General features: G+C 41.5%; 1 protein-coding gene across 2 annotated transcripts in view; it reads left to right on the top strand.

Moving 5' to 3' along the window:
• Positions 1-26,792, top strand: part of rptor (regulatory associated protein of MTOR, complex 1) — a 464,636-nt gene that overhangs the window by 243,907 nt on the left and 193,937 nt on the right. For both annotated transcript variants that reach the window (XM_068058405.1, XM_068058406.1), the window contains exons 11-13: positions 9,114-9,215; positions 13,914-13,997; positions 14,370-14,480. In XM_068058405.1, coding sequence (XP_067914506.1) covers positions 9,114-9,215; positions 13,914-13,997; positions 14,370-14,480 — 297 coding nt within the window. The remainder of the gene's footprint in view (positions 1-9,113; positions 9,216-13,913; positions 13,998-14,369; positions 14,481-26,792) is intronic.

The following is a 26,792-nucleotide window of genomic DNA, read 5'->3' on the forward strand; positions in this document are numbered from 1 at the left end:
TGAAAATGTTGGGTGCATTTTCTTGAGACCTTCGGCAGAAACCCCACATATGCACATAAACGGGGTTTCCACTGAACTTCTGGTGGTAGAGTAGGAGAAGTTCCAAAAAAATCACTACCTTTATGTCAACAGAATACTGCTTAAAGGGAAAAAATAATTTTCAGCAGCAGATAATGACTGAACTCCAGAAAATAGTTTCAACTTCTGGATTACATCCCCAGCTCTAGCAAAACCTGGCTTTTTTAAAGCCTCTTTTGTGTGTAATCTCTTTAATTTACAACACACACATTGCATTTATATGCAAATTCGGAATAATATGGAGAAAAGTAGTGTACAGATTTTTAAAATATTTGTCTCCATGGCAATGTATTTGACTTTTTTGTCCCATCCATCATAGATTTTCAGACTGTGATTCATAGGAATTTGCATGGTTATCAGTTTTCTGTATAATGCAATATATCTTTATTTCTGCAGTATATATTTCATGTTGCATAATATTTTCAACGATGCACTTTTTTTTGGGGAGCTGGTACTTTCATAAGTTGGGCCGGGGTACTGCCCAAGAACATCATCTGAATGTCAGTATCCCCCACCACAAACTGCATCCTCATGAGCATCCCTCCCCTCCCTGGCCTATTTGACCCCAATCTAAGCATCCAACCCCATAATCCTCTCCATCACAAATCATTTACCTCCATCCCCGTCTTAGCCTTTCTACTGCTGATGCACTTACGCATGCCATTGTCACCTCCAGATTCAAATATTCCGATGCCATACTGGCTGGATTTCTATCCTCCACCCTCTAAACTTAAGCTCATCCAAACCTCAGCTGCCCATATCCTAATGGTGTCACAAGTTCCACTCGCCCATCACCCCTATCCTTGCTTACTTATTTTGGCTCCCAGTCACTGAATGCCACAGACTTTAAATTCTTATTCTTGTGTTTAAATTCCATCATGTCCTTCATGGCCATCTCTCTCCCTATCTCTGACTTCTTCCATTGCTACAATGCCCAGCCCCACTGAATCCTGCAGCCTCAAATGTATCTCTCCCTCCCTTTGCCTGAACCTTCAGTTGCTTTGGGTACTGCTGTGGCAGAAAAGCAGTTCTTTGATAAAGCCTTTGGTCATCATTGTACAGATCTCCTCTTTTGGCTTTGTGCCCATTGTTTCCTAATGCCTCTATGAATTGTCTTGAGGTGGTTTTCTATGTTAACAGTGCTACAAGTTACTGTTGCAACTATGGTTCCTAACACTGACCAGTTTAAAAACCATTACGCTACATAATAGTTGCATGCCTTTCAGTAAGGAGCAGTCATAGATAGTAGCAATAGATAAGTAGCAATCAATTCTCAGAGAACATCACCACAACAGCATTAACGTGGTGGCTCCTCACTATTTTAAAGTAAATGAGGATTTATAAAATGTAACCTATCTAATTCACATTTAAAAACCAAAACCTTATAATTTAAGAACAAATGCACACATCCAAGGGTGTTTGAATTTTGACTGAACAGCTTTGCATCTTTTTTTTTCAGTTGGACATTCATTTTATTCCCTCCCCCTGCTCACCCGCCCCCTAAATTAAGGTGGGGCACTTGAAAGGGAGAAAAGAATTGGAGTATCTGTTTCCATTGAACGGATATTCCTTTTAGCTAGGAACTACACAATTGTGTCCCTTCTTTTCCACCTTGATGTAGTGTCTGAACATGGTCGCTTTCTTTTCTTCTCTAATCATCTGCATCAGTTACATCCTGACTGTTGGAATGCAGAAAATCTCATCCACACAGATGATTTTCAGCCTAATCATTTTCCAATTAGATTTTTAATTGCACTTCAGCTTTAAAACCTGCTACAGTTGCAAAGATGTTTATCTCCTAGGAGTGGGTGGAGTGGTGGTGGAGGGAAGAGATGTGGAACAGTGAGTGATGCCAGCTAGAGTATTGCGTCCAGTTTTGGTCGCCACCCTTCAGGAAGTATGAGAGAGTGCAGATGTGATTTACCAGAATGGATTTAGGGGTGGAGGATTTTAGTTACAAGGTTGAGGTGGAAAAGCTGGGGTTGTTCTCCTTAGAGCAAAGGAGATTGAGGGGAGATTTGATAGAGGCGTACAGATTATTAGATGCTTAGATAAGATAGACAAGGAAAAACTGTTCCCATTAACTGATGGTACAAGGACTAGGGGACACAGATTGAAGATTTTGAGCAAGAGCTGCAGGGGGAAGATGAAGAGCGTTTTTACACAGCGAGTGTAATGATCTGGAACTCGCTGCCTATGAGGATGGTGGAAGCAGAGATGATTAGAAATTTCAAAAGGAAATTGGATGGGCACTTGAAAGAAATAAACTTGCAGGGCTATGAGGATCAGCGAAGGAGTGGGACTGACTTGATTGCTGTGCGGAGAACTAGCATGAACTTGATGGGCCAAATTTCCTCCTCCTGTGCTGTAAATGGCTATGACTCTATGAAAGAACTCTATAAAGTGGCAGCAGTTCCTGAGTAGCACTCAAGGGACACACCCTGTAGTGGCCAGATGATTTTCAATATGCCCAGAGTTTTATAAAACCTGTTGAGTCGTCTTCCCTTTGGGACAACTTATATTTGTTTGGAAACCTACAAGACTTTTTTTTTGTTCATTCATGGATGAGAGAGTCGCTGGCAAAGCCATCTCTAATTGCTCTTGAGGAGGTGGTAGTAAGCTGCCTTCTTGAACTGCTGCAGTCCATGTGGTACAGGTATATTCACAGTGCTGTTAGGGAGGGAGTTGCAGGATTTTGATCAGCGACAGTGAAGGAACAGCAATATATTTCCAAGTCAGGATGGTGTGTGGCTTGGAGGGGACCTTGCAGGTGGTGGTGTTCCCATGCGTCTGCTGGCCTTGTTCTAGGTGGTAGAGGTTGCGAGTTTGGAAGGTGTTGTCAAACGATGCTTGGCGAGTTGCTGCAGTGCATCTTGTAGATGGCACACACTGCTGCTTGTGCACCGTCGGTGGCGGGAGTGAATGTTGGAGGTGGTGGATCCGATGCTGATTGAGTGGGTTGCTTTGTCCTGGGTGGTGTCTAGCTTCTTGAGTGTTGTTGGAGCAGCACCCATCCAGGCACGTGGAGAGTATTCCGTCATACTCCTGACTTATGCCTTGCAGATGGCGGACAGGCTTTGAGGAGTCAGGGCGTGAGTCAGTCGCTGTAGAATTCCCAACCTCTGACCTGCTTTTCTAGTCACAGTTTTTATATGGCTAGTCCAGTTAACACAAGAACACAAGAAATAGGAGCAGTAGTAGACCATATGGCCCATCGAGATTGCTCCGCCTTCAATACAATCATGGTTGATGTTGGGCTTCAATTCCACTTTACTGTCCGCTCCCCATATCCCTTGATTCCCTGTGAGACCAAAAATCTATCTATCCCAGCCTTAAATGTATTCAATGATGGAGCACCCACAGCCCTCTGGAATAGAGAATTCCAAAGATTCACAACCCTTTGAGTGTATTTGCTCCTCATCTCAGTCCTGAATGACGAGCCCCTTATTCTGGGAATGTACCTCCGCGTTCTAGATTCCCCAACCAGCGGAAACAATCTCTCAGCTTCGACCCTATCAAGCCCTTTCAGAATCTTGTATGTCTCAATTAGATCGCCCCTCATGCTTCTAAACTCCAGAGAATATAGGCCCAATTTACTCAGCCTATCAGAACAACCTCCTCATCCCAGGGATCAATTTAGTAAATCTCCGCTGCACCGCCTCCAGTGCAAGTAAATCCTTTCTTAAATGTGGAGACCCAAACTGCACACAGTATTCCAGTTGCAGTCTCACCAAAGCCCTGTACAGTTTAGTAAGACTTCTTTATTCCTGTACTCCAGTACCCTTTTCAATAAAGGCCAACATGCCATTTGCCTTCCTAATAGCCTGCTGAACCTGCATGTTAATTTTGTGCATTCCTTGTACGAATACTCCCAAATTTCTCTGAACATCAGCACTTACCAGTTTCACACTTTTTAAAAAAAAAATCTGCTTTTCTATTTTTACGACCAAAGTGAACAACTTCACACTTACCTACATTATACTCCATTTGCAATCTTGTTGCCCACTCTTTCAGCCTGTCTAGATCTCTTTGCAACCTCTGTATGTCTTCCCGCAGCTTACCTTTCCACCTACCTTTGGTGCAAACTTAGATACATTACTCTTTCTCTTCATCCAAGTCATTAATATAGAATGTAAATAGCTGAGGTCCCAGCACTGATCCTTGCGGCATCCCACTATTCACTGCCTGCTAACTTGAAAATGCCCCATTTATGCCCATTCTTTGCTTCCTGTCTATTAACCAATCCTCTATCCATGCTAATACATTACCCCCAACACCGTGAACCCTTATCTTGCCTATTAATCTTTTATGTGGCACCTTATTGAATGCCTTTTGGAAATCCAGGTATACTACATCTACTGGTTCCCCTTTATATACCCTACTTTTTACATCCTCAAAAAACTTAAATAAATTTGTCAAACAGGATCTCTCTTTAGTAAAACCATGCTGACTTGGTCTAATCATATTATGCTTTTCCAAGTGCAATGTTCAGACTTCTTTAATAGTAGTTTCCAGCATCTTCCCAATGACTGATAGGCTAACTGACCTGTAGTTACCTGTTTTCTCTCTACCTCCTTTCTTGAAAAGCAGTGCAACATTTACAATTTCCAATCTGACGGGACCATTCCTGAATCTAAGGATTTCTGGAAAATCAAAGCTAGCGCATCCACTATCTCTTCAGCTATTTCTTTTAGAACCCGAGGATGTAGACCATCTGGTCTTGGGGACTTGTCAGATTTTAGTCCCTCAAGTTTCTCTAATACTTTTTCTCAGCTGATATCAATATCCTTAATTTCCTCACTTTTTTTGCCCCGAGGTTGCTGCCTATTTCTGGTATGGAACTAGTGTCTTCGACTGTTAAGACAGACACTAAATATTTGTTCAATGCCTTTGCCATTTCCTCATTTTCCATAATGATTTCTCCTGTCTCTGCCTCTAAAGGGCCAACGTCTACTTTAGCTACTCTCTTCCTTTTTATGTACTTATAAAAGCTCTTACAATCTGTTTTTATATTGCTGGCTAGCTTACTCTCATGCTATTTTTTCTCATCAACTTTTTGGTGGCCCTTTGCTAGTTTCTAAAACACTCCCAATCCTTAGACTTGCTACTATTTTTTGCAACATTGTTGGCCCCTTTTAGTCTAATACTCTCCTTAAATTCCTGACTGAGCCACGGATTGGTCTTTCTTGAAGAGTTTTTGTTTTTAAACGAATGTACTTTGTTGAACCCTTTGAATTGTTTAAATTTTTCCCACTGTTCATTTACTGCCATACCTTCCAGTCTATTTACCCAACTAACCTTAGTCAGTTCTCCCCCATACCTTCGTAATTGGCTTTGTTTAAGTTTAAGATTCTTGTTTGTGATTGAAATGTCTCACTTTCAAACTTAACATGAAATTCAATGGTATTATGATCGCTATTTCCCAGTGGATCTTTTACGATTACATCGCTTATTAACCCTGCTTCATTACACAGTACAAGATCGAAGATGTATCCCTGGTTGGTTCTACAACGTATTGCTCCAAGAAACTGTCACGAAAACATTTTACAAACTCATCTTCTAGACTACTATTGCCAATTTGATTGCCCCAGTCTATATGCAGATGAAAGTCCCCCCCCACAATTACTACATGACCTTTTTTACATGCTCCAATAATTTCCTGTTTAATGCTCTGTCCAATCATATACCTACTGTTAGGGAGCCTGTAAACTACTCCCACCAGTGTTTTCTGACTCCTGCTATTCCTAATTTCCACCCAAACTGATTCTACTTCATGATCTTCTGAGGCCAGATCCCTTCTTCTTCATGTCCTTATGTCATCCATTACTATCAGGGCTAACCCCTCTCCTTTGCCATTCTGTTTATTGTGCATCCTGGAATATTCATTTCCCAACCTTGAACCAAGGAAATTACAGACCAGTTAGCCTGACATCTGTGGTGGGCAAGTTGCTGGAGTCTATAATCAAGGATAGGGTGACTGAACACGTAGAAAAATTTCCGTTAATCAGGGACAGCCAGCATGGATCCATGATGGGAAGGTCATGCCTGACAAATCTCATTGAATTTTTTGAAGAGGTGACTAAGGTAGTGGACAGGGGAGTGTCTGTGGATGTTATTTATATGGACTTCCAGAAGGCATTTGATAAAGTCCCACATAAGAGACTGTTAACTAAGGTAGAAGCCCATGGATTTGAGGGCAAATTATTGACATGGTTGGAAAGTTGGTTGACTGGTAGGCGACAGAGAGTGGGGATAATGGGTAAGTACTCCGATTGGCAGGATGTGACTAGTGGTGTCCTGCAGGGATCTGTGTTGGGGTCTCAATTATTCACATTATTCATTAACGACTGGGATGATAAATTTGCTGGTGATACAATGTTAGGCGGCATTGTGGACAATCTAGATGATAGCAAAAAATTGCAGAGATATTGACAGACTAGGTGAGTGGGCAAAACTGTGGCAGATGGATTTCAATGCAGGCAAGTGTGAGGTTATCCATTTTGGACCAAAAAAGGATAGAGCAGGGTACTTTCTAAATGGGAGGAGGTTAAGTACAGTGGATGTCCAAAGAGACTTGGGGGGTTCAGGTGCATAGATCTTTAAAATGCCACGAGCAAGTCCAGGAAATAATCAAAAAGGCTAATGGAATGCTAGCCTTTCTATCTAGAGGATTGGAGTATAAAGACATAGAGGTTATGCTGCAGCTGTATAAAACCCTGGTTAGACACCACTTGGAGTACTGTGAGCAATTCTAGGCACCACACCTTAGGAAGGATATATTGGCCTTGGAGGGAGTGCAACGTAGGTTTACAAGAATGATACCTGGACTACAGGGGTTTAGTTACGAGGAGAGATTACACAAATTAGGCCTGTTTTTGGTGGAATTTAGAAGGTTAAGAGGTGATCTGATTGAAGTCTTCAAGATATTAACAGGAAAAGACAGGCTAGATAAAGATAAACTATTTCCACTGGTTGGAGCTTCTAAAACTAGGGGGCATAGTCTAAAAATTAGGGCCCAACCGTTCAGGAGAGATGTTAGGAAGCACTTCTTCACGCAAAGGGTGATAGAGGTTTGGAACTCTCTCCCACAAGCAGCAGTTGAAGCTAGAACAGTTGTTAATTTTAAATCTGAGATAGATAGGTTTTTGTTCAGCAAAGATATTAAGGGATATGGGCAAAAGGCAGGTATATGGAGTTAGGCCGTGGATCAGCCATGATCTCATTGAATGGCGGGACAGGCTCGTGGGGCTGAATGGCCTACTCATGTTCCTATGTTGATCTCCTTGTAACCATGTCTCGGTAATGGCAATTAGATCTACATCATTTACCTCTATCAACATCCTGGGGGTTACCATTAATCAGAAACTGAACTGGAATAGCCATATAAATACTCTGCAGGTCAGAGGCTAGGAATCCTGCGGCGAGTAACTCATCTCCTGACTCCCCAAAGCCTATCCACCATCTACAAGGCACAAGTCAGGAGTGTGATGGAATGCTCTCCACTTACCTGGATGGGTGCAGCTCCAACAACACTCAAGAAGCTCGACAGCATCCAGGACAAAGCAGCCCGCTTGATTGGCACCCCGTCCACAAACATTTACACCCTCCACCACCGACGCACAGTGGCAGCGGTGTGTGCCATCTACAAGATGCGCTGCAGCAATGCACTTAGGCTCCTTAGACAGCACCTTCCTAACCCACGACCTCTAGCACCTAGAAGGACAAGGACAGCAGATGTATGGGAAGACCACCACCTGCAAGTTCCCCTCCAAGCCACGCAGCACCCTGACTTGGAACTATATCATCGTTCCTTCACTGTCGCTTGGTAAAAATCCTGGAACTCCCTTCCTAACAGCACTGTGGGTGTTCCTACCCCACATGGACTGCAGCGGTTCAAGAAAGAATGGGCAATAAATGCTGGCCTAGCCAATGATGCCCACATCCCATCAATGAATTAAAAAAAAAATTCTGCCACTAGTTCATCTATCTTATTACAGATGCTTTGTGCTCTCAGATAAAGGAACTTTAATTTAATTTTTTTACCTCTATTCCCTGCAATTACCTTATTTGCCGACGTACAATTTTTGTTAAGTTTCTGGTCAGTGGTAAACCCCTAGGATCTTGGTGGGAATTCAGTGATGGTAACGCCTATGAATGTCAAGGGGAGATGGTTAGATTCTTTCTTTTTGGAAATGGTCATTGCCTGGCACTTTTGTGGCTCAAATGTTACTTGCCACTTATTAGCCCAAGCCTGAATGCTGTCCAGGTCTTGGGGGTACGGACTGCTTCAGTATCTGAGGAGCTGTGAATGATATGGAACACTGCAATCATCAGCAGACATTCTTTAGTATCAGCTGGTGTAGACAAACTATAAAAGGTCTCGCGACTACTTCCGATTTATGAAGCAATCACAGTGCCAATAAGATTTTTAAATTCTTCCCATCCCTCGATGAATGGAATCCACAGATATGCTTCTATTGTAAGTTTAGTGTCAGTGTACAGCAAATCAATATTAAAGGAACAGATTATTCTAATTTTAATTTTTCTGTGGACTTCATTATTGTATGGAGAGAGTAAATATATTAAAATTAGATTATACCTAAAGTTAAACAGTGTTATTCCCATTCTATACTGGATTCATAGATGAAAAGATATTTTATTTCTGACCTGTCATTCTGTTTCAGTATCTACCCATCAAAATGCAGAGGAATATATTGCTCTCAATGTCTTGGGATAGGGTAGAATCTATAATGGAGCAGATAGTATAGTATTTGCCGGAGGAGTGAGTTTAATTTACTGAAATATCTCTTTTAAAGTATTTGTCCCTGAAATCTCTTAAACTGCCTTGTCGTTCCCCATTAGTTCATTGTAGCCTGCCGATTTTCAATGGTATGAAATATATTTTAAAGCCCTGTAGATGCAGAGTAATTTTAACAGTTTAGATTTCAGAAAGTGCTTGCGAAATTGAATATTGCACAAATCTTTGCAATTGTTTACAACGATGCTCATTGCCATAAATTGCCTCTCTTTTACAGCATAGTCCATTCTTTGCTGAACAGCTGACAGCATTCCAGGTCTGGCTAACAATGGGTGTTGAGAACAGGAATCCACCAGAGCAGTTGCCAATTGTCTTGCAGGCGAGTGCATAATCTGCATTAAGGTGAAAATTACAGTGACTGAGTTGTATTACCACCTCTGAAATATTGTGGATTAATTTTGTTTTTAAAGAATCAGTAGTGCAAAATTGTTCCAGACCATCATGCAAATTAAAATATGTTGGATGGATTTCACAGGGTAAATGCTTATTTAAAAAAAAGAAGCACATTGGTCCATGATACTTGATAACTATCTCATCTAATTATTTATGTGGCTTCATTCTAGAAATACAGCTTAGTGACATTTCAGCGTCGTCTGAGAGTAGAGTGCGTTGTGTCATTATCAAGAGGATCAAGTGTTCAGTCAGTGAAGAAAATGTTGATGTAACAGCTTATGAACTTGCAGAATGGATCTTGTATTCATTCAGTGGGAATAGATGGTTGAAAAGGAAGCATGAGGCATGGTTTTGAAATGCTGTGAAGTTTGAGCTTGCAATCTTTGTTTTTCTGTCATCAGAAGTTCATTCCATAGCATCCTATCAATAATATTTCTGGTTATAGTGATAATTTGGAAAAGATTTGTTGGTCGAGTAAGTTTGGGGCTAATTTTTCTCCATCAGAATTTTTTCTTGAAAGAGATGTTTTGGCTGTATTGAAACATGCTTTACTTATTGGATGTATTGGGCTTTAAGTTCTGTTTGGAACAGTTGCAGAAATAGACAACCACCTTTTCTGTGCAAGTGTTCAAGCTTTCGGAACTTCCCAGGTTTGTTTGACCACGCCATTGCCACCTGCTTTACCTGTCTCTCTCTCTCACTCCGCTTCTGTCTCTGTCTCGCTCTTCCGCCTTTGTTTATCTGTCTGCCTATCCTCCTGTTTTCTCTGCTCCTCTTTATTATTTTTATTTTCCCTCATTGCTCTTTTATTTTCTCTTTCCTGTTTGTGGAACTGCAAGGAGAGGTAGCAGCATCAGGTCGTGGGCAGGTGGCTGACCTACTGAAGGTAGGCAGATTGGAGGCAGCAGGATTGGTCACCATTGTCAGATATGACAGTGCTGATACTGACTGGAGGAGAGGCAGTGGGTGTTAGCCTTCTCTGCGATCACTGGCAAAGCCAACAGCTGCTTCGGCTGACATTTTTTTTTTAGAGTAATTGTTTATATATTATTAAAAGTTGTCCTTGGCTTGTTTTGAAGTGGGGGAGCAGTCCAGATTCAACCCAGGGGTGCTTGAGCTCTCTTGGCTTTAGATCTGGCCTGGAGTGTCGTTTTGAAGCATAAGATATCTGTTGAGTTCTGTGGAAAATTTGCTTGTTAGGATCATCTAAGATGTTAGAAAGTAACGACTGAACATAGGGTGTCTTTGCTTGATAAACTATCTTTAGCTGTGTATGAATGTTTAGATTTGAACCTTGAGAATCACCAACACTCCAGAGATGCTGTGACTAATTGGATAGGTAAGAGTGAAAAAAGCGGTCAATTTGATTTTGCTCTTCCACTCGCTTTATTCCATCTGCATGCGATCCCTTTGCTAAATTATTTTTTATTTGTAGATTAACCTCATGTGTTCCTATCATCTCTCGTTACTTTCACCTTGGTTTTATTTTCCCAATCCCCCTTGGTTAAATGACTCCTCACCTCCCAATTATATGTTTTGTCATTAGCTTCCTTCCTGTTTACGTGTAGCCCATTCTTTCACTAGAAGAGACCAGAACTGGTGCTGATGTTCTAGAAAATAGAAACTCTCATCCTTATGCCATCTAAATAGAACATAGAACAGTACAGCACAGTACAGGCCCTTCGGCCCACGATGTTGTGCCGAACCTTTAACCTACTCTAAGATCAAACTAACTACCTACCCTTCATTCTACTATCATCCATGTACCTATCCAAGAGTTGCTTAAATGCCCCTAATGTATCTGCTTCTACTACCACCGCTGGCAGCGCATTCCACGCACCCACCACTCTCTGTGTAAAGAACCTACCTCTGACATCTCCCCGAAACCTTCCTCCAATCACCTTAAAATTATGCCCCCTGGTGATGGCCCTTTCTGCCCTGGGAAAAAGTCTCTGACTATCCACTCTATCTATGCCTCTCATCATCTTGTACCCCTCTATCAAGTCACCTCTCATCCTTCTTCGCTCCAATGAGAAATCTTTCTTCGTAGGACATGCCCTCCAGTCCAGGCAGCATCCTGGTAAATCTCCTCTGCACCCTCTCTAAAGCTTCCACATCCTTCCTATAATGAGGTGACCAGACTCTTTAATCATTTTGAACTCCTTCATCATCTTGTCCTTCCCTATTCTAGCATGTGTTTGGGGAAGTAATCCAGAGACTACTGAGATAACATGCTTGAATTCCTGCCCCCAAGACTGCTTCCAAATCTCCTAAATTCATTTTGCAGTGCTTTAATCCCATTGTTAGAGAAAACATGGACCGCAATGACAGGCAGCTCTTCTTGCTCTTGCATAATCTTTCTCAGGCTTTCAGAAGTGTCTTCTATCCTGGCAGTTGGAAGGCAATAAAACATCAAAAGGTAGTGTCCATCCCTTTACCATTGAGTCTCCTATTATTACTGCAATCCTAACAGAATTCTTAATCTCCCCTCATGTTGTCTCTTTTTTTTTTGGCCCATTGTAGTCCGTTTGATGGTTTTGCCCAGAATCCTCAATCTCCGCACAAGAAGCCAGTGCTTCAAATTTATTGGAAAGGAGAATTTACTTTGGACATTCCTGCCTTTGCCTGTCCCTCCCAACTTTCCCTGACCTGTGGATAGTCATCTCCTTCCCCACCACTGTCAGCACTCTGTTTCTGAAACTGTTGCTCCGTGAACCTCCTGTACCTGATTTGGCAGGTTATCTGCAACTCTGCCTCAAATTCTGAGATATTGAGTGCAAGTAATCTCATCTTGCAAATATGTTTGTCTGAGTCAGTGTCTGCCATTCTAACCTCTCTGATCCTGTAGGAACCTTACATCCCTGTCCCTTCCCTGTGCTGCCATTTTTTGCTGTAAATGTTAAGTTACAGCTTTTTAAAATATTCGTTATCCACTTAAATTTCAATTAAATAATTCTGCTTTCTTCTCTGTGCCCCTAATTTCCATTCAACTTCCGACATGGGTATTTGGCAACTATTCTTACTCTGTGCCCACCTCATTTCTATACCAGCTTGCTCTGTAGGAGGCTGTAATGATTATTTCTAACTAGCTGTTGTAAAAAATCTTTGAATATTTAAATATTCAATATTCATAATTTACTGCAATAATGTGCATAATCCACAGAGCAAATATGACTTTTTCTTTGAATACAGGCTCCTTGTTTAGTGTATTTGAAGTTTGATAGTTTAAAATTGACTGAAGCAAGCAAAATTTTTGGAATCATAATTGCATTCTCTTGGTTTCACTAGTTACCCTTAAGCCTGACGTCCAGGGATTTTTAACTTCCTGCCTTTGCAGTAGATGCCACATTGGAGCAGATGGTGCTGCAGCAAACAAATAACTTGCTAAAATTCTAGACTTACGTATTCGAGACTTATAGGGATCTGGATTTAGGGAGGTTAGCTGCTAATCTATTCTTAAACAGTAACAGAATGAGCTATAGTTTTTATTCATTTCTGTATTTTATGTATCTGATCTTTTACAGAATGCCTGACTTGCACTTTTTTTTTACTGCTGAAGTAAACCTGGTGGTAATTCAATAAGTGATGTTCATGTCATCCATTGATATGTCTGGAGCAAGGACAGTTCCTACCTTGAGTGAGGGACAGAAATATTTAAAATTGCCATGTGACATTACAATGAGCTTTGGCAAAACGTTAGCAATTTTCTGTCCTGGGATGATGATCACAAGCATTGAGTGAAACTAGATATGCATCATTCCAATATTATTTCGTGGTATGCTGAACATTTCGACAAAGTAGATGAAAAAATTGATGAAATTTCTGTCAGGTGATAATCTGTTTGAAAGATATATTGGTCTTGGAAGGATACATTACACATTCACCAGAATGATGCCAGGGCCAAATTACAAGGCCATATTTTATAAACTTAGTTTATATTCCCTTGAATGTAGACGGTTGAGGGATTATGTAATTGAGGTGTTTAAAATGGTCAAGGAACTTGATAGGGTAGATGGAGAGAAGTTATTTCTTTTGGTGGGAGAATCAAGAATATAATCTTGAAATAAAAAAATTTTAGGAGCGAAATCAGTCAACTTTTTTTTTCATACAGAATAATGGAAATCTGGAACCTGATTCCCAAAAGGCTGTTGGTGCTGGGTCAATTGAAATTTTCAAGACTGAGCGTAGATTTTTGTTAGGTGAAGGTATCAAGGGGATATGGAAAAAAAAAAAGTGGGTAAATGAATTTGAGATACAGATCAGCTGTTATATAGTTGAATGCGGAACAGGCATGACAGGTTGAATGGCCTACTCCTGTTCCTATATTCCTATGAAAGCATTATATTTATAACAGTGATTTTCCTGAAAGAAACTATGACTATCTAATATTTTTTCATTACATGCTAACATTGCTGGTAGCTGTTATAAATTAGGCTTAAAATGTGAACAGAAAGAAATCTCATTCACTGTTTGGACGTCATTCTGTCTGTAATGCTGTTTGTTTGCTTTATAAATCAGATGAAGCTGGATATTGCCAGTACGCAATACCAGATTAAAACTCCACTGGAACAGAGTGGAATTTGCTATGTTAGGCTCATTATTTCCTGTCCTTTCTCTCTATTAGGTGCTGCTTAGCCAGGTGCACCGTCTGCGAGCACTGGATTTGCTGGGAAGATTTTTAGATTTGGGTCCCTGGGCCGTGAGTCTAGTACGTCTCTAATTCTAATATAAAGATTTTAAGTATTCCATTTATCATTCAATTCAGAACTGTACTGCGGTCATTTATTTCTGTACTGTAACACACCAATATTTGAGTTTTCAAAACTTGTAAAGATGTATTAGATACAATTTTTTATCAGACTCTTGACTTCTGATAGACCACTTCACTGTTAGTTGTGTCATTTGTTTTCATTGTAAAATTGGAATTTTGTTCAATTTTATTTGAATCCTTTTCTAGGGAGTGAGCAAGCCAAACTTGGAATGGCATAGCAAATTAATTGATATTTTGTTGTTGCAATTCAATGCAGACCAACTTCTTTGGGATCCCAAGTTTTCTTTCATTTGTATTTTTCCTCTACAGGCATTATCTGTTGGTATTTTCCCATATGTTTTGAAACTGCTTCAGAGTTCAGCTCGGGAATTAAGGCCCCTTCTTGTTTTCATCTGGGCAAAGATTTTGGCTGTGGATAGTGTAAGTAATGTGGCTGCTTCATTCTAAAGGAAATGTGTGAAAAACATTTTATATGGATGTTGATAAAATGTGCACTTTTTTTGTTTTTAGTTTTACAGCAACTGGGATTTGTTTATGCAAAATGAGATTTTTCAGTACAGCTGCAGAACACACCCTTATCAAAGATGAAATGTATTACTTCAGTTACATGGATTAATTGCAGAAGCTGGGGCTGTTTTCTTTCGAGAAGAGAAGGTTGAGAGATGATTTGATGGAGGAATTCAAAATCAGGAGGGGCCTAGACGGAGTAGATAGATGAAACTGTTCCCATTGGTGGAAGGGTTGAGAACCAGAGGGCATTGATTTAAGGCGATTGAGAAAAGGATCGAAGGCAACACAAGGAAAATCTTTTTTACACAGCAAGTGGTTACAATCTGGAATGCACTGCCTGAGAGTGTTGTGAAGGCAGATTCATTCGTGGCTTTCAAAGGGAATTGGATAAGCACCTGAAGGAAAAAGTTTTTCAGGGCTGCAGGGAAATGATCGGGGAGTGGGACTATCTAAAATGCTCTTGCAGAGAGCTGGCATGGGCTCGACGGGCCAAATGGCCTCCTTTTGTGCTGTAACCATTTTATGATGCTATATGAATAACCAAGATACCCTGAAATCTATTATGTCACATATTCTGTGAATTCCTGGGGTGCTGTGCTGCTACCTTCATAAAGCGTGTGAGTCCGAAGCTCAGCAGTAAAATGACTTATTTTGAATTATTCTGCTCAGGTATTCGACAGGTGCTGTGGAGTACTTGGCGAGTAGTTGGGAGGAAGAGAAACAGTGGAAAGAAACATTTGCATCCATGAATGAAGTCCATTTTATGATTGTTCAATGCTGTCTTGCCATCTTCAGTCTTTCTACCACCTTTGATTCTGTTGACCACTTCATTCTGCTCTTCTCTTCCATGTTTCCATGTTAGAACATAGTCACTGCATTTCTGTTCTAATGTACCAGATTGCTGATCAGTCCTTTTTGACTAATGCAGCTGCCTTTTTCTGCATTAATGGATGTTTCCCAAAAGTGTGCTGACTTTGGAACGACCTATTGATGTATAAACCAGTCAAGATCCCACAACAGAGCACCACGCTTGAGGAAGGATGTGAAGACTTTAGAGAAGATGCAAAAAAGATTTACGAGAATGGTGATAGGGATGAGGGATTACAGTTACATGAATAGATTGGCAAAGCTGGGATTCTCTTTAGAGAAGAGACGATTGAGAGGTGATTTGATAAAGGTATTCAAAATCATGAGGGATCTGGACAGAGTAGATGGGGAGAAACTGTTCCCGTTGGAGGAAGGGGTCGAGAACCAGAGGACACTGATTTAAGGTGAATGGCAAAAGAACAAAAGGTGACATGAGGAAAGGCTATTTTACACAGTGAGTGGTTAGGATCTGGAACAGACTGCCTGAGAGTGTGGTGGTGACAGATTCCATTGTAGCTTTCAAAGGGGAATTGGGTAATTATCTGGAGAGAAAAAAATTGCCTGCTCCTGTTCCATTATGTACATCCTACTCTTAAGTAACTTAATGGAGTCAGTTTCAGTGTGTACGCTGATTATGCCCATGTTGCATGCTCTTCATCACTACCACAGTCCTGCTGTGCTAGCCAACTGTTGTTTGATCTGAATCTGGCATGAGTCACTGTTTGCAACTCAGTTAGCCAAACTGAAGCCATCCTGTTTGACTCTCCTTAGTACCTATTGGCCTCAGAATACTTTGTTCTGACCAGCTGCTAATTGTGAAAGGTCCTTTCTTTGTTTTCTAAATGTTTTTTAGTACCCTGGTTCTTATTATTAATTCTGTTGGTTTTCCCAGAGTTTAATAGAGTTGTTGTAAACCCCCTTTTTTTATCATTTCATGTTATTTTTCCTACATTCCTTTTTCCTCCCATAGAATCGTAGAATAACACAGCAAAGAAGGTGGCTATTTGGTCCATCATGCTTGTACTGTGAAAGAGTATCCAGTTAGTTCCACTCCATTGCTCTTTCCCCATAGTCTTGCAAACCTAGCTCCTTCAAGTATTTATCCATTTTTTAAATTTGTATTTATTTATTCAATTTTTCTTTCTGTAGATTATGTCAATTGTTTGGTTTGATTTGTCTGTAATCACTGGCTTGGTCTCCTAGATCGTCATAGTATTTACCCCCATTAAGATCTTTGCTTGGAATGTCATTGAGGACCAATCCTTCCTGTGTAAAACATGTACCCACTCTAATCTTTTCCCAGTAAATTATTCAGATAGGCAAAAAGGCCATGGTTAGCCATTCATAGAATCATGGAATGGTTGCAGCACTGAAGGAGGCCATTTGACCTGTCATGTCTGTGCTGGCTCTCTGCAAGAGCAACTCAGCTAATCACACTCCCTTAAATCTTTCCTGTAACTCTGCAAATATTTTTCTGTTCAGATAATTATTTAATTCCCTTTTGAAAGCCATGATTGAATCTGCCACCATCACACTCACAGAGCGTTCTAGATCCTAATCACTCACTGCGTAAAAATGGTTTTTCCTCATGTTATCTTTGGTTCTTCTGTCATTCATCTTGAATCAGTGTCCTCTGGTTCTCAATCTTTCCACCAACAGGAGCAATTTCTCTCTATCTACTCTGTCCAGACCCCTCATGATTTTAAATATCTCAATCAAATAACCTCTCAACTTTCTCTAAAGAGAACAACCCCAGCTTTGCCAATCTGTCCAAGTAACTGAAGTCCCTCAGCCCTGTCACCATTCTTGTAAATCTTTTTTGCACCCTCTCTAAAGCCTTCACATCCTTCCTCAAGTGTGGTGCCCAGAGGGATCTTGACTTGTTTATAGATAAATAGGTCATTCCGAAGTCAGCACACTTTTGGGAAACATCCATTAATGCAGAAAAAGGTAGCTGCATTCGTCAAAAAGGATTGATCAGCAAAATTCAGGTGCAACTGGATGCTTAGGTAAATGAATTATTCAGGTACCATCTGTAGAAATGAATATCGGTACTGCTGGAAAATAATTGTCATTGAGGGACAAGATTTATGTAAAAGAAGCATTAATTATCAGAGGCATTATTCAAAATTTTTAGTATGAAAGAAATGTCGTAATCTTAGTGGCCTAAATAAATTGCAGTCCATTAGAAAGGGAGAAACAAAATGATGAAACAAAAGAGCATTTCTTCAAACATGCTGCCTCAGTAAGATTTAGTAACAGAGCCAACATTTTAGGAATTTTCCCGAAATCAAGTTTATGGTTTAGTGGTTTCAAAGTATGAGTATCATAGACCCAGCAACCCGGGTCCAATTCTGGGTACTGCCTGTGCGGAGTTTGCAAGTTCTCCCTGTGTCTGTGTGGGTTTTCGCCGGGTGCTCCAGTTCCCTCCCACAGCCAAAGGCTTGCAGGTTGATAGGTAAATTGGCCATTATAAATTGCCCCTAGTATAGGTAGGTGGTAGGGGAATTATAGAGACAGGTGGGGATGTGGTAGGAATATGGGATTAGTGTAGGATTAGTATAAATGGGTGGTTGATGGTCGGCGCAGACTCGGTGGGCTGAAGGGCCTGTTTCAGTGCTGTATCTCTAATCTAATCTCCTTATATAGCTTAGTGTCAAATTTTGTTTGATAACACTCCTGTAAATAAAATAAAAACATGTTTATACTGCACAATGGGGGATGAAAAAACTGTTCACTTTCAAGTCCTCCCTTTGAACTTTTTGCAGAATGCATTTGCAGTGTACATTCAGTTGTGCAGAAGTCCTGCCTATTATGGTATATCTTTGTAGAAAGATCTTTAAGCAAAATTTTTGAATTGCATTGAAGATTGTGTTTTTGGTTGTGCGACAGATATATCTCATTAACCAGTCTGATTCATCCCCAACTCTCTCAAAATTCCCTGTTTGAATCCCTTTAGTTTGGCTTCCATCTTACACACAGTACCAAGGTCATCCTGGCCAAAGTCATATCGAACATGCTGTGCACCTGTGGCCATGGTGTGTTATCCCTACTTGTTCTCCTTGACCTCTTGCAGCATTAGATGCAGTCTATCACACCATCCTGCTCCATCACCTCTCTTCCATTCTTCAGCCTTGTGGTTCCACTTCTTAGCTGCCTGATTGTAAGCGGCATTTTTCCACTACTGATTTCTTTATTTTTTAACACCATCATCTGTGGAAAGCCCCCGCCCCCAATATTCCTGACACCCTCCCAGCCCCCTCACCTGCCTCTCATCTGCAGACATGTCATCAGTCTTCATATGTTTGCTAATGCCATCTAACCACCTCATTGCTGTCAGCCAGTCTGTGGACTTTGAGTCCCTTAGATCAAGAGATATCCCCAACCCACACAAAAAGACATTTGGATGCTGAATTTTAGAACTTTGGGAGAAGAGCCACTGGAAGAAGATATGGCAGGACTGAAAATTGTAAAAGTAACCTCACCCAGTAGTTGCAGCTTTTTTTACACACTTAAAAATTAAAATTACTTCAGTTGAAAACAGAATCATGTTCCACATTATTCGATATGGTGGTGAATTTAGCACCGCAGTCTCACAGCTCCAGCGACCCGGGTTCAATTCTGGGTACTGCTTGTGTGGAGTTTGCAAGTTCTCCCTGTGTCTGCGTGGGTTTCCTCCGGGTGCTCCGATTTCCTCCCACATGCCAAAGACTTGCAGGTTGATAGGTAAATTGGCCATTATAAATTACCCCTAGTATAGGTAGGTGGTAGGGAAATATAGGGACAGATGGGGATGTGGTAGGAATATGGAATTAGTGTAGGATTAGTATAAATGGGTGGTTGATGGTCGGCACAGACTCGGTGGGCCGAAGGGCCTGTTTTAGTGCTGTATCTCTAAACTCCACTTATGAAGAGTGATGCATTTGCTACTCTACAGTGAGGGCTAATATTTCAGATCGAATATTGATCCAAATCTACTCCAGATTCCCTTAACTATCTGCCGGCTTTCAGCAGAATTGGTATCAATTATTTCTCAATGCTGATCGGAAGAGGCCAGCCATTTACAAACCACTATTGTGGCTGAATGGTACTCCTCAGTGAGGAAGTATTTGGTAATGTAAGCACTTGTCACTTTGATTAATTTCTTCAATTTTCAAATTATTTACCTTTTAGGTAGTTCTGCTGTGTAACCTTCACGGTTTATCTAACAAAATGGATCCCTATTGATGTAAATATGATTTACTGTAATTAATAATGAACAAGTACTAACTGGAAGCGTTTAAGGCATTAGAATTTCTCTTTTCTTTAAGATACTATTGGTATAATTGCTCTTTGTGGCATTCCCAATATTGAGTACTGTTACGACCAGGTGAGAAAGGTGTCTAGGAGTCCCTTTCAGCCTTCAACTGGTCTTACTGTAACAGGATTTAATTTTAAACACACCATGTTTTTAGCTCCCCCTTTGGTGAATCATTGTTCACCGCTTTCCAATTATAAGGTAAAGAAATGAGCACAAACAGGCTTTCTTAGGTTTAAAGAAGTATAGTGAAATTTATTAAAACTTAAACTCTAATTCGGTTAACGCCTGTGGATACACGCCATGCCCCATGCTAGCATGCATACGTGATACGCACATGCAAATAGAGACAGAAAAAGAGCAGAAGAAAAATAAAGTGGAGAGGTGTGAGGCAATATCTGAAGAGTTTCTTGTTACTGTGCTTCGAGCTCACTGTAGAGTCGTTTTGTTGGTATTTCTTGCTTGTCGGTAATTCTTGCTTTTCGTTAGGGCCCGCGGTATTGTTCTTAAACCTTGTTCATTGTAGGAGACTTTTCTCTCTTGGGGTTCCTATGTCTTCAATGGATTCCAAAGCTGGTGAGAAAGCGATGAGAGCAGACAGGAGAGGCTGCGGCGAGTCAGCCATAAGAGGTCTTTTCAGTCCAGGAGCAAGCAACTTTCTGTCTTCAAATTCTCTGTGGCCAATTTAAAACACTCAGTTCAAAACTCTGCAACAGCCAGTTAGTCATGTCACTAAACTGGTCTGAACGCGTCTTCTGTGTATTAGGAGCAGGGACTGGTTGCTTTGTTCCAACACTGCTAGTATGCAAAAATGTCTTTCCGGCTAGGGGCCTGGCAATTCCTTGTAATAGGCCCTCATTTCTTCCCAGCAGCAATTTGAAGTTTAATGTCCATGTTGTGAAATTAATGTGCCTCATTCTTGGCAGGTGGGGGCCTGCATGACAAGTAGCCTCTCTTTGATCCCATTGGGTGGAATGAATATTGCTGCATAACAAAAAATCTACATTTCTGAAAATGGTATTATTGCACTGGCATGACCAAAGCTTACCTCGTTGACATAGTGGAATCCCCTCAATTGATTGTCTTTATGCAGTGCACAAGTTGAGTTTCTTTGAGCAGTATTTTAACCAAAATAGAAACAAAAACTGATGAATGCCTTTTTTTAAATACCATGATTTTATAAATTAATGCCCATCAGAACCTCCCATTGCAGGAGAGTTCACTCCATAGTTATATTTAATTTTTATTTCTGTTTTGTTGTCACGTTGACATTGGAGAACATTATTCATATTATCCCTGCTCTAAAAGATTAGCAATTGTAAATTTAATAGTTTTATCCAGTAATAATATGCCTTGATTGCTGGAAAATAATGGTAAATAATACTCATAATTGATGAATTAACATCAGTGGAAGGAAGTTATAGTGCTTGCATCAAGTTTCATTTTAGTCATGAATGTTAACTTATAGGTAATTATTACCAAATTGTGTTTTGTGACCTGCAGTGAAATAAAATTTAATAGCACTGCAGTTCAATTTGAGTGATGCAGCGCCACTTCAGTTTGTTGTGTGATTTGATTGCAGAGACTTGATTTCTGTGATGAGAGCCCAACTATATCAACCAGAGTAAAACTGGCTCAATGAAGAGTGCAGGAGGGTATGCCAGGAGCAGCACCAAGCATACCTAAAAATGAGTTGTCAACCTGGTGAAGCTACAACACAGGACTCCTTGCATGCCAAACTGCGGAAGCAGCATGCAATAGAGAGGGTCAAACGATCCCAGAACCAACGGATCAGATCTAAGCTCTGCAATCCTGCCACATCCAGTCGTGAATGGTGGTGGACAATTAAACAACTGAGGAGGCTCCAAAAACATCCCCATCCTCAATGATGGGGGAGCCCAGCACATCAGTGAAAAAGACAAGATTGAAGCATTTGCATCCATCTCCAGCCAGAAGTGCCGAGTGGATGATCCATCTCTGTCTCCCCCTGAAGTCCCCAGCATCACAGATGCCAGACGTCAGCCAATTCGATTCACTCCACGTGATATCAAGAAACGGCTGAAGGCACTGGATACTGCAAAGGCTATGGGCCCTGACAGCATTCCAGCAATAGTACTGAAGACCTGTGCTCCAGAACTAGCTGCTCCTCTAGCCAAGCTGTTCCAGTACAGCTACGACACTGGCATCTATCCAGCAATGTGGAAAATTGTCCAGGTATGTCCTGTACACAAAAAGCAGGACATGTCCAACCCGGCCAATTACCACCCCATCAGTCTGCTCTCAATCAATAAAGTGATGGCACGGTTGTTGACACGTTCCATCAAGCGGCACTTGCTTAGCAATAACCTGCTCAGTGACGCTTAGTTTGGGTTCCGCCAGGATCACCCAGCTCCTGACCTCATTATGGCCTTGATCCAAACATGGACAAAAGAGCTGAACTCCAGAGACGAGGTGAGAGTGACTGCCCTTGACATCAAGGCAACATTTAACCGAGTATGGCATCAAGGGACCCTAGCAAAACTGGAGTCAATGGGAATCGGGGAAAACTCTCTGCTGGTTGGAGTCATACCTAGTGCAAAGGAAGATGGTTGTGGTTGTTGGAGGTAAATCGTCTCAGTTCCAGGACATTACTGCAGGAACACCTCAGGATAGTGTCCCAGGCACAACCATCTTCGGCTGCTTCATCAGTGACCTTCCCTCCATCGTAAGATCAGAACTGGGGATGGTTGCTGATTGTACAATGTTCAGCACCATTCACGACTCCTCAGCTAACAAAGTGGTCTGTGTCCAGATGCAGCGAGACCTGGACAACATCCAGGCTTGGGCTGATAAGTGGCAAGTAAGATTCGCGCCACACAAGTGCCAGGCATTGACGATCTCAAATAAGAGAATCTAACCATCTCCCCATGACGTTCAATGGCATTATCATTGCTGAATTCCCTGCGACCAGAAACTGAACTGGACCAGCCACATAAATGCTGTGGCTGCAAGAGCAGGTCAGAGGCTTGGAATTCTGCAGCGAATAACTCACCTGCTGACTCCCCAATGCCTGTCCACCATCTCCAAGGCAGAAGTCAGGAGCATGATGGACTGCTCTCCACTTGCCTGGATGGGTTCAGCTCCAACAATACAAAAAGCTTGACACCATCCAGGACAAAGCAGCCCACTTGATTGGCACTCCATCCACCACCTTCAACATTCACTCCCTCTACCACCGGCGCAGTGGCAGCAGTGTGTACCATCCAGAAGATGCACTGCAGCAACGCACCAAGGCTCCTTAGACAGCACCTTCCAAACCCGCAACCTCTACCATCTATGAGGACGAGGGCAGCAGGTGCGTGGGAACACCACCACCTGCAAATTTTCCTCCAAGCCACACCACCATCCTGACTTGGAACTATATCATTGTTACTTCACTGTCGCTGGGTCAAAATCCTGGAACTCCCTTCCTAACAGCACTGTGGGTGTACCTGCACCCCAAGGACTGCAGCAGTTCAAGAAGGCAGCTCACCACCACCTTCTCGAGGGCAATTAGGGATGGGCAATAAATGCTAGCTTAGTCAGCGATGCCTACATCCCCCGAACGAATAAAACAAAAAGTAAGATGTTACTGCTGCGATCCTTCACCTTGCTGTACTGTAACACTTTCTCGTCAACTTATTAAAATTGCAAATGAGATAATGCAATGTGTGTATTTTTGAACTTTGCATCCATGTTGTGTATTACCACTATTTTACTGCACTTTACAAGAAAGTACTATGGATTTTATCTTGAGACCAGTATAGAGTAAGACGTATATTTAAAATCATTGTAAATCAACTAAAATAATTTAATAGACTTGTTGTGTTAACAGAGCTGGTCATTAGATGTATTTCATTTTTGTCAGGATTAACAGATTATGATATTTTTAGACTCAATTTTCTTTCAGGGGTCTTTTATGTAGTTTTCTCAATAACCTAAACTGCTGCAACATTGCAGTAGCCAGTTATTTTGTCTAATACATCATTATTGAATGACCATGTGAAAATTATGCTGAAGCAGTTGTTTTGTTTCTATTATATGCCAATGATCACAGTAAGTTAGAGGTTAAGTTGTCATTTACTTTGCATCTGATTCTGCCAGTATCTTAGGCTGGGCAATATAGTTGAATGTACCATAAAGTGCATCGTTTACAAAAATCTTGTTTGAACGTGGGTCCAAGTCAATAAAAGCCTGTCACATTGGATACAAACGAAGATAGCTCACTGCTAACTTTATGCAGCCGCAGTGGAGGCTTTCATACCAAATGCAATTGATTACTAAAATTAAAAATTCTTTCTGGCTTAGAAAAATTTGTTAAGAGATATCAAAATACTATATTCACGTGTTCATTTGTAATATGATTGGCCCACATACCAAGGATGCAGTAAAGTAAATTCAATATATTTCAATTTATCATGGAAGACAGAATTTATGCAAATTGTCACAGTGACCTTTGATGTTGCATTTTCCACTTAGTTTACAAATGAAGAATTTTATTGTAGCCAATTTGAAAAGGGAATAGCTTTATAGGACATATGTAAATCCAGTTATTAATTTGTAGCTAGAATCACTGGCTTGTACAATCTGTTGTAGTGCAGCTAATGTTATCTTCAGGAAGTACTATAAACCATGTGCCAGTTAATTGATATTTAACATTGACTGTTGCTATCTACACAGACAGCCATTTAGGGAACGAAGAATCTTTCCATTTTGAAGCCTTTGTATCTTTAATAAACTGGGGAAAAAAACGCATTAAGTTGCACTGAATAAACCCCAAATGCTTCACCCAACAAACATGCTGCTGGTCTCCCCAAATAGTCTCAGCAGATTCTTGGCAAACTGCCATATGCTACCCCATGGAGTGGTAGAGCAGCAGTTTGCTTCTGCAGTTCCTAGTCTCAACAGCACTTCAAAGGAGGAGGCAAGCAGATGTAAACTAATTGTTGACAGAAAGTCAAAGATGGCACTTTTTGTAAAAGAAATGTGGAGGCAGGCTACACTTACCTTCCGGGATTGAGCGGACCTGTGGGGAGAACGCCGAGAGTGGAGCCTATAAATCAAACCCGAGGATCGAGGCCCAGTCTCTTACTTTCCTGGAGCGGAGAGCAGTCGGACCTCTTCCAGCGCGCCGGAGTTTTAGAAAGAAAAAGCCAACAGTAACGTCACAGGAGAGCTGCAAGGTGATTGGTTGGTGAGTCACTGCTGTTAGGGAATACTCTAAATAGCTGGGTAAGTATCTCAGGTGAGAAAAGTTTAAAGTTTCTTTCAAATATAGTAAGTAGTGTTTTTTTTTAGGGAGTTCTGTAGTAACGAGGACCAGGGAAGAAGGGGCCCTAGAGTAATTGATATTATTGGACATTAAAATCTTCCAGAAGGTTTAATTTAATTTAAAGGGTTAAGTCATCGCAGGAGAGCTCAAAGCCGTGGCGTGCTTCTCGTGCCCCATGTCAGAAGCCGGGAACATTTCCAGTGCCCGGGACCAGCATGTGTGCAGGAAGTGTGTCCAGCTGCAGCTCCTAGAAGCCCGGATTTTGGAGCTGGAGCGGCAGCTGGGGACATTGTGGAGCACCTATAGTACGTATAGAGAGGTGGTCACACAGCAGGCTCAGACCCCACAGGCAGGAGGGGAATGGGTGACCACCAGGCAGAGCAAGAGGCCTAGGCAGGCAGTTCAGGAATCTCCTGTGGCTGTTCCCCTGCAAAACAGATATACTGCTTTGGATACTGTTGGGGGAATGGCCTCTCAGAGGAAAGCAGCAAAAGCCCAATTCGTTGCACCACGGTTGGCTCTGCTGCACAGGGGAGGAGTAAAAAGTGTGGGAATGTAATAGTTATAGAGGATTCAATTGTAAGAGGAATAGATAGGCGTTTCTGTGGCCGCAAAAGAGACTCTAGGATGGTATGTTGCCTCCTTGGTGCGAGGGTCAAGGATGTCTCAGAGCGGTTACAGGACATTTTGAAGGGGGAGGCAGTGGTCGTGGTACACATTGGTACAAACGACATAGGTGAAAAAAGGACGAGGTCCTAAAAGCAGAATATAGGGAGCTAGGAAGTAAGTTGAAAAGTAGGACCTCAAAGCTGGTGATCTCGAGATCTACCAGTGCCACGTGCTAGCAGGATATATTGGATGAATATGTGGCTGAAGAGATGGTGTGAGGGGAAGGGTTTTAGATTCCTGGGGCATTGGGACTGGTTCTGGGGGAGTTGGGATTAGTACAAACTGGACAGGTTATGCCTGGGCAGGACCGGGACTGATGTCCGAGGGGGAGTATTTGCTAGAGTGGTTGGGGAGCGTTTAAACTAAAATGACAGGGATGGGAACCTTTGCAAGGAGTCAGAGGAGGGGGGATCAAAGACGAGAACAAAAGACAGTCAGGGGAATAAGAAAAGTGATAGGCAGAGAAATGAAGGGCCAGAATCAACAGGGCCACACTGAAGAATAGTGGGAAGAGGACAAGTAACGTTAAAAAGACAAGCCTTTAAGGCTGTGTGCCTTAACGCGCGGAGCATTCGCAATAAAGTGGATGAATTAATCGTGCAAATAGATGTAAACGGGTATGATATAGTTGGGATTACGGGGACATGGCTGCAAGGTGACCAGGGATGGGAAATGAACATCCAGGGATATTCAGTATTTAGGAAGAACAGACAAAAAGCAAAAGGCGGTGGAATTGCATTGCTGGGTAAAGAGGAAATTACCGCAATAGTGAGGAAAGATATTAGCTCTGATGATGTGGAATCTGTATGGGTAGAGCTGAGAAACACTAAGGGGCAAAAAAACGTTAGTGGGGTTGTATATAGGCCCCCAAACTGTAGTGGTGATGTTGGGAATGGCATTGAACAGGAAATTAGAGATGCATGCGATAAAGGAACATCTGTAATTATGGGTGAATTCAATCTGAATATAGATTGGGCAAATCAAATTAGTCGCAATACGGTAGAGGAGGAATTCTTGGAGTGTATACGGGATGGTTTCCTGGACGAATATGTTGAGGAACGAACTAGAGAACAGGCCATCCTAGACTGGGTATTGTGTA

The sequence above is a fragment of the Heterodontus francisci genome, chromosome 26, assembly GCF_036365525.1.
Source record: "Heterodontus francisci isolate sHetFra1 chromosome 26, sHetFra1.hap1, whole genome shotgun sequence".
Classification (NCBI taxonomy): domain Eukaryota; kingdom Metazoa; phylum Chordata; class Chondrichthyes; order Heterodontiformes; family Heterodontidae; genus Heterodontus; species Heterodontus francisci.